We start from the raw sequence: 8,498 nt of genomic DNA on the forward strand, positions 1-8,498 counted from the left end.
CTGGGATGGCATGCTTCTCCCTTCTACTTTGTCATTTACTTGCAAGAATAAACTTTCAATCAATCAATCAATCAATCTATTCTTATTTTAGTCATAAAATCAAATTTCTTGCCTAATATTACAGGCACATAATAATTCCTGTGCTCCCTAATTGCCAAACCCATTGATGCTTTCATTTTTAACACCATTTACATTTCTATATCCAATTAAGTGTTATGGCTACAAACCCACCCATTCAGGATTTCCACTCTATCCTGTGTTCCTATCTTCCTCTTTCTTACCTCTTCTTCAATAAGTTTGTTCCTCTTCTTCCAATCTGTTTTCCAGTCACTTCTCTATACTTCCTTTTTTTCTTCACCCTTTGTGATTCCCATTTATCAATACTTCTTTCCACATCCCTTTCCTTCCCCTGCCAGTCATTAAGGATCTTTGCAGGAAACTCTCTCTCTTGAAATAGTTTTATTATTTTCACACCTTTCTAGTATAGATTTTTCATGACATTTTTTAAGTATAAATATCCAAATGTTTATAACGCAGCGGCAGCAGCGGGCGGCAGGGGTTGCCCTGGGGTGCCAACGCTGGGCGTGCCACTGCCCACTGCCGCCGCTGCAGGTGCAAGATAGATCTTACAGGTGCATTTGTGCAAAGGTTAAAAATACTACTGTTTTCCTTCATCCAGACAGTGGTGGCGGCCAGGCTGGCCCCACGGTGGGCAGGGCGCCGTGGCTCAGCCGGGCCGTGATGGGTGTGGCACCTGCTGTGAGGTGTGGGAGGGTCAGGGCAGGATGGGGGAGGAGTCAGGGGTGTGCCAGTGGCAGGGCCTCCAGGTGGCGGCGTGAGCAGCGCGGTGCGGCAGTGATACAAGCGGCAGCAAACATCAACAAGCTGTGTCACCTCCCTTGCCAGGCTGCCAGCAGGGCCTCCCTGCCCTCCTGTGCTGCCCTGCCCTGGCACCCCTGGCACCCTGGCTGCTGCCTGGCCAGGGGTGGTGGGAGGCAGCACAGGGTGGAGCACAGCAAGGCACTGCCACCAGCACGGGCAGGCAGCTGCTCCCTCCTGCGGCACAAAGCAAAGAGTGTGGTGATGACAGACTCAGGATGACAGGCGGCCGCTGGCTGAAGGCACAGCCACCAGGACACTGCAAGGGTCAGAGACAAGCCACGGCGCCCCTCTGGCCCCAGCCTGTGGGCCGGGCAGGGCACCAGCACCAGCTACGGACTGGGGGTTGCACTCCACCGGGGGAAGCAGGATGTGGGCCCCAGGAGGGGACTGTGAGGAATGACATGGCAGCCCCTGCTATGAACACACACACACACACACACACACACACACACACACACACACACACATAATATTCCTTCTGCTTTGTACAATACACTGTTTTTAACACAAAACAAATAATCATGTGTCTGTGATTAGCATATTGACATTGACTGCCTCCAGACAACAGTGTTTTAGTACAACAAAACACACAACACAAAGACAAACAATGGAGAAGCTGTACAGGAAAATGGGTCAGCCGCCTTCACCCAGGCAGGCTCAGACATTACATGGAAGTACACTCCCAACACAAAGTCACAATACAATAAAAAGAGAAGCAAAGAATATTGAATAACCTGACACTCTACTCCACAATCCAATTCAAAGTGGGGGGCTTGGGGGGAGGGGGGGGAGGAGTTGGAGGGGGGCAGGGGCTGACAAGGTGACAGGGTATGGTGCCGCATGTCTGGGCTGAGGGATGGGGAGGAGAGATGAGGTAGGACATGGGGCAGGGGCCGGGGAGGGAAGGGAGGCCTCACAGATGAAGGAAGACAGCTGGCGATTTTGGGGAGCAGGGTGGGGGGGGGCACGTCAGCGCCCCCCTCAGAGGTAACTCACAAGGGAGCCAAGTTTGGGGAATATTTACAAATATATAAACATTGTGTGAAGCGAGTTATTGAAACGATCCCGCGGTGAGTGTTTGGTTGGCTTTATGCGACTTTGACGGCACATACACACACACACACACACACACATGAACACACACACACACCTGGAGGTACACACAAGAGGTGGCAGTCACGTTAGAGTGTCAGCTTTCGAGTGCCTGAGATGAGATTACAACTCCGTCAAAACTCTTTCTTAAAACTGATAAATGCAATACAACACAACACGTTCCAGGCCACTCCAGCCACTGACACAACTCGGGGACAAGCCGTGGCCACAGAAACACCTTTACAACACAATGAGTTCCTTCTAAAACACATATAAATCCTCAACTGAAGATAAACACACAGAGCAGAAAGGAAAGGAGGATGTGGTTGGTCAAGATAGCCAGCCAGTCCTCCTTCTTTGACCTTCTAACATAAACAGTTCCCTTTCAACACAAGCAATCAATCAATACATGAAGAAACACATAAACAACACACATACACGAGGGAAAAGGAGACAGAGCATGGGATTGTTCTACATAGTCAATCCTTCTTCACTGACTTTCCAACACAAAAAATTCCTTTACAAACACAAACAAACAACCAGCACAAGGAGAAACACACAAACACAAGGGAAGAATAAGAAGGAAGAGGTGGTGGGTCTTAATAAAACATACACAACACACAAACACAGGAGAAGGAGGGGATGGGTCTAAGTAGCAAGCTTTCTCTGCCCTTCTGAGCACCTTAAGAAAATGAGATTGACACCTCCTCTGCATACGTACTTTTGGCACATCAACACACTCACACACACGCTCACACCACCCCAGCCTGACCCGACACCTCACACACCACCCGTCAACCCATCAACGCATCCATTCGTCCGTCCAGTGGGGCTATATCAAAATACTGCTACATACTCTGCCAATACGAAAGCTTTATACATTTGTAAACAAGAATGCCTCATCGTCCACCAGAGGGCAAGGAAGCCACGTCTCACTTGGCCAAACGCTTCCCCTCACTCACTCGCACCTCCAGCTATAGGGTGTCTGGCGAAGGGTACACAACAGCCCAATTAGTCCATTAGTCCAAATCCAATATTCCAAAAATTCCCAAAGTCAGAATCATTGAAAACAGGACATTCTAACCTGAAAAACCCAACATTTTGAGTTCTTAAATATGAGAAATTATAAAAAATGCAGATACAAATAAAAAGGATTACAATTGCTAATTGGAACAGGTGTTGGTCCTCTGGCATTCAGACTGATGGACTTTCACCTCATAATGAAAAAAATTACCCCCCCAAAATTAATCTGAGATATGAAAATGAAATATCGTCAAAGATAAAAGATAATATACATTCTTTGTCGTTCATTTGAAGACCTCTGCTCAATTTCTTGAAGCAATTTTTTTTATCATGAGCATTATTAGTGAGGTGTGTACCACTGGCCAAAAAAGCCCTAAAAACAAGCCCATCGTCGAGAATTTGTTACAATGACCAGCCTTAAATATTAAAGCTTGGCTCACCACTCTGCCGGCCAGCCTCTGCAGTGACCCCTGCCCCACCCCCCTCCCAGCCCTTCTCTGAGGCACCTAGCAGCGGCACCCTTCACCCCATGACCTGCTGGGTGGGGAGAGTCAGGCAGGTCACCACATAGAGGGTCAGGCTTGCGGCAGACACACTGGCCCTGCAACACTCGTGATTTGGCACTGCAACATCCTGGCGCTGACACCTGGCACCCAGCACCATTACAGTCAGGACATAAATAAGGAAAAAAAGCTTGGCTGGAAAATGAACTTTTGGCACAAATTAATTACTGCAGGGTTGCAAATAGCACAAAATTTTGATCACTTCATGATTTTACCCTCTGTGTCTGTGCCTCTGGAGACACTCAACCCATCCTGGGCAGCACCACAGTAACAGTCCTGTTATGTGAATTCCACAGTCAGACTGTCCAAACTCACACAACAAAGAAATATCATAATACCTTGAAAAAATGAAAGTCTGAATTCTTACAGGAAGAGGAATGTAACAAAGAAAAGATGTGTCATCTCGAGTGTAGAAAACACATACATAAAAATATTGGTAAATTAGCAAATTTTTATTGTATTTAATTTTCACATGAGTGACTTTTTCATTGAATTTTATTGATTTAATGGCCTATGGTGTTTGAGACCTGCTCACCCAAATGATGACAACTGATATAGGTAGATCCAATGGGGCTCCATTACAGGGACCCTGATGGAAAATCTAAATAAAGACTCATTCCAGTTTTCAATCTGACACAAGTTAATATCTTTGCCTCAGTTCAGTTTTCCAGAAATCTTTCCCAGACATGACTACTGCATGAAATGGTGTGCATGCGTTGGCAACCACAGCCTAGTACCGGGACACTGGCCTGGCCGGCAACACAACACAGTGCCAGGCGCCGTGGCCGAGGGTGGACCGTCCGTCACAACCGTCCTGAATAGAAACAATTAGTGCTGGTGCTGCTGCTGCCACTGCTAACAGGGCCGGAGGCTACTAGAACACAGTCAAGCAGCAACTACCAGCAGGAAGTGGAGGGAAGAGGCATGACAACGTGGCCAGCAGTGCCTTGACCCCCGGCAGCTGTGCCAGCGACAGTGCCAACACCTGCACAGTAAGGGACCACCACCACCACCATCACCTCCACCTCCACCATGCCAACACCACCACCACTGCCTTCTCCACCCAACAATTCTACATTACTCAAGCTCATCTCTGTGTTGTCCAACTTACTAATGCAGGAGTAAACCAGTCTTTGCTCTTTCTTTGCTGTGCTGTCCTACTTCCTAATGCAAAAGTTAATCAGTATCTTCACTCTTTTATCTCTGTGCTGTCAAACTTACTAATCTAAGAGCTAACCAGTATCTTCACTCTTTCATTCCTAATGTGTCCAGCTTACTAACACAAGAGTTACTAACTTTCTATTTTTTACTGAATTTCCTCCTTTCTAAAACCTATTTTACCTTAAGAGAAGAGCAAGACAGCTCACAGACTAAATTTAATCAAGGTGTCCTAGCACGTTGTATCCCAGAGCTACCCACATGGTACCGAATTCTGATACTATGCCTGCGGGGGCCTGAGTGGAAACGGCAGTGGTGGTGGCGGCGGTGGATAGCACTGCTCCCTTACCGGCCCTTGGTGGCAGCACTGACGCTGGCCTCTCTGGCACTAGGGAGGGGCAAGGCAGTAGGGTGCCAGTGTTCCTAAGTCTGCCATTAAGTGTTTCACTGGTACAGTAAACTATGAAGCTCTTAATGCTAGGTTCCTTGTTTATCCGAGACTGCACTTGTAACACACACACACACACACACACACACACACACACACACACACACACACACACGTACACACACACTCACATACGCACTCAAGCACACACGCACATGCACAAATGCTTTTAATATAAATTTATCTGCCATCTGAGATCCAATTTGTAAACACATATACACACAAACATACTGACATTCATTCACACACACACACACACACACACACACACACACACACACACACAAGCAAACACACATCCAGCCATCCATACATACAATAGTTATTCACCTTAAACATTACATGGTACTTACAATAATGATAATACATGTCATCAGTAATTCTAGAAGTAAAAAAAAATAAAAAAAATAATTAATCACCACAAAAATAATAATGATAATAAAGGCAAAAAATAATATCATAATCAAAATCTCCACTTCCGAACCATATATATATATAAGTAGTATTAATGTCTATATATATTGGTATTCATGTTATAACCAGTATCATGTTTGTTCTTTATACATATACCAAACTTCCAGAGCTCAAACACTACACCCAGAGATGAGGGCCGAGTGTGACTTCCAGGGTGTTGAGATCTGTGGGTGTGGCTAGATGTGTGGTGTGGTGTGGCTGGTATAGTTTGTGGCTGTGGTGTGGGTGGGTGTGGTGTGGATGGTATAGTTCATGAGTGTGGTGTGGTGTGGGTGTGATGTGGTGTGGTTAATGGGTGTGGTGTGGGATGTCTGGTGGCTGTGATGTGATTTCAAAGGTGTGGTGTAGTGTGGCTCGTGTTGGTATGGTGTTAGTGTAGTTAGTGAGTGTGGTGAGGGTGTGGTGTGCTTTTCCTGGTGGGTGTGATGTGGTTTGAAGGTGTGACATAGGTGTGGTGTAGTGTATTGGGTGAGGTTAATGGGTGTGGTGCTGGGGGCGAGGTGGGTGTGGTGTGGTGTGGTGTGGGTAAAGAGTGCTGTGACATAATCTGTACATGAGTGGTTTGGTGGTGGGATGTGACACAGTGGGAATCGATATGTGACACAAAATAACACATTCCCTTTCATTACAGCTCATTGTGATGTGATGTGGCTTCTTCAAGGAGATGTGGCAGGAGGAGGAGGAGGAGGAGGACGAGAATAACCAATACCACACCACACCACAGACACACCACAACCACACCACACAGCAAAAAGGATTAAATTAGAACAGCAGGAAGAGATGGAGTAGGAGGAGTAGGAGTAATAGGGTGGCCAGACAAGGGTGTAAAGGTGTGAGAGATGTGGCTGCGTGGGGTGTGGCTGCCCCTTACACCGTCTCACACTGGCGTTTCAAGGACTTGGCCAGACAGCAAGCGAATGCCACGCCAACCAGCTGTGGAAAAAGGAAGAAAAATGAGTAAAATCAGACTTCATTTCCTCTCCTCTTTATCAATTCATATTCCTCTGAAGGCTTATCTCTCATTTTTTGCAGACTCAGGCTTTTGTAATGGGTTCTACCTTGGATGGGATTAAAAGAAAAAAATATAGGTACGTGTATACATATTCTACTTATTAATATAAATCTTGTGTTTGATATCTGATGCAGGAAAAGAACAGAGGCAATCACATCCACTCTTGGAAATATTAAAACACATCTAAGGCTGCCTAGGATGTAAATATAGAGGTGCAGAAGTTGGAGAATAAGGTGTACGATAAAGGGTATTCCAGCACAAGACAGAGTAGTGGGTGTAGAGTGTAGGGTTTAGGGAGCGTAGAAAATAGAGAAAAGGTAAAAAATAGAAGACTTGGTGCATAATGTAGTGTTTGGGGATACAGAAGACAAGGAATAAAGTGTAAGACATCTGGATACACTGAGGCAAGCAAGGAGTTAGGGTGTAGGAGATAGAGAGAACAGGGTGTAAGAGTGTAGGGTGTAGGGGTGTAGATATGTGCCTCTACACACACCTACACACAGCGTATCCCATAAGGTGTTGCAGAGAGAGAATAGGGTGAACGCTAGGCAGTTTTTCAGCACAGGAAAGAGGACAGGGTGTAGGGTGTAGGGTTCAGGGGGTGTAGAAAATAGAGAAAAGGTAAAAAATAGAAGATTTGGTGCAGAATGTAGAGTTTGGGGATACAGAATACAAAGAATAAAGTTAAGATGTCTAGATACACTGAGGCAAGCAAGGAGTTAGGGTGTTGGAGATAGAGAGAACAGGCTGTAAAAGTGTAGGGTGCAGGGGTGTAGCATATGTGCCTCTCCACACACCTGCACACAGCCTATCCCGATGGCCACGCCTCCCAGGATGGTGAAGTTCTCCTCCACGTCGCCCTTCAGCTTGTCAAAACAGCCTTCCTGGTTGATGAGGTCCAGCTGCAAAGAGGACACAGGTGAGACAGGTGTAAAAAGGGGAAGACAGGTGTGTTTAAGGGAGGACAGGTGTTCATAAGTGAAGACAGGTGTGTGTAGGTGAAGACAGGTGTGTGTAGGTGGAGACAGGTGTGTGTAGGTGAAGACAGGTGTGTATAGGTGAAGACAGGTGTGTGTAGGTGTTGACAGGTGTGTGTAGGTGAAGACAGGTGTGTGTAGGTGTTGACAGGTGTGTGTAGGTGAAGACAGGTGTGTGTAGGTGTTGACAGGTGTGTGTAGGTGGAGACAGGTGTGTGTAGGTGAAGACAGGTGTGTGTAGGTGAAGACAGGTGTGTGTAGGTGAAGACAGGTGTGTGTAGGTGAAGACAGGTGTTCAGATAAGACAGGATGCATGTAGGTGAAGACAGGTGTGTGTAGGTGAAGACAGGATGCATGTAGGTGAAGACAGGTGTGTGTAGGTGAAGACAGGATGCATGTAGGTGAAGACAGGTGTGTGTAGGTGAAGACAGGATGCATGTAGGTGAAGACAGGTGTGTGTAGGTGAAGACAGGTGTGTGTAGGTGAAGACAGGTGTGTGTAGGTGAAGACAGGTGTTCAGACAAGACAGGTATTCATGTAGGTGAAGACAGGTGTGTGTAGGTGAAGACAGGTGTTCAGACAAGACAGGTATTCATGTAGGTGAAGACAGGTGTGTGTAGGTGAAGACAGGTGTTCAGATAAGACAGGATGCATGTAGGTGAAGACAGGTGTTCAGATAAGACAGGATGCATGTAGGTGAAGACAGGTGTTCAGATAAGACAGGTATGCATGTAGGTGAAGACAGGTGTGTGTAGGTGAAGATAGGTGTGTACAGGTGAAGACAGGTGTGTGTAGGTGAAGACAGGTGTGTATAGGTAAAGATAGGTGTGTGTAGGTGAAGACAGGTGTTCAGATAAGACAGGATGCAT

The 8,498-nt window shown here is 46.4% G+C and overlaps 1 protein-coding gene across 1 annotated transcript in view; it reads right to left on the reverse strand.

Moving 5' to 3' along the window:
- Positions 1-446: 446 nt before the first annotated feature.
- Positions 447-8,498, reverse strand: part of LOC126981715 (CD63 antigen-like) — a 118,534-nt gene continuing 110,482 nt past the window's right edge. Inside the window, exons 5-6 of the mRNA XM_050833152.1 lie at positions 7,450-7,554; positions 447-6,573 (exon numbers count right to left, since the gene is read on the reverse strand). Of these exons, the coding sequence (XP_050689109.1) occupies positions 6,508-6,573; positions 7,450-7,554 (171 nt within the window). The 3' untranslated portion in view covers positions 447-6,507. The remainder of the gene's footprint in view (positions 6,574-7,449; positions 7,555-8,498) is intronic.

Source organism: Eriocheir sinensis, chromosome 49, assembly GCF_024679095.1.
Source record: "Eriocheir sinensis breed Jianghai 21 chromosome 49, ASM2467909v1, whole genome shotgun sequence".
NCBI classification, from domain to species: Eukaryota; Metazoa; Arthropoda; class Malacostraca; order Decapoda; family Varunidae; genus Eriocheir; species Eriocheir sinensis.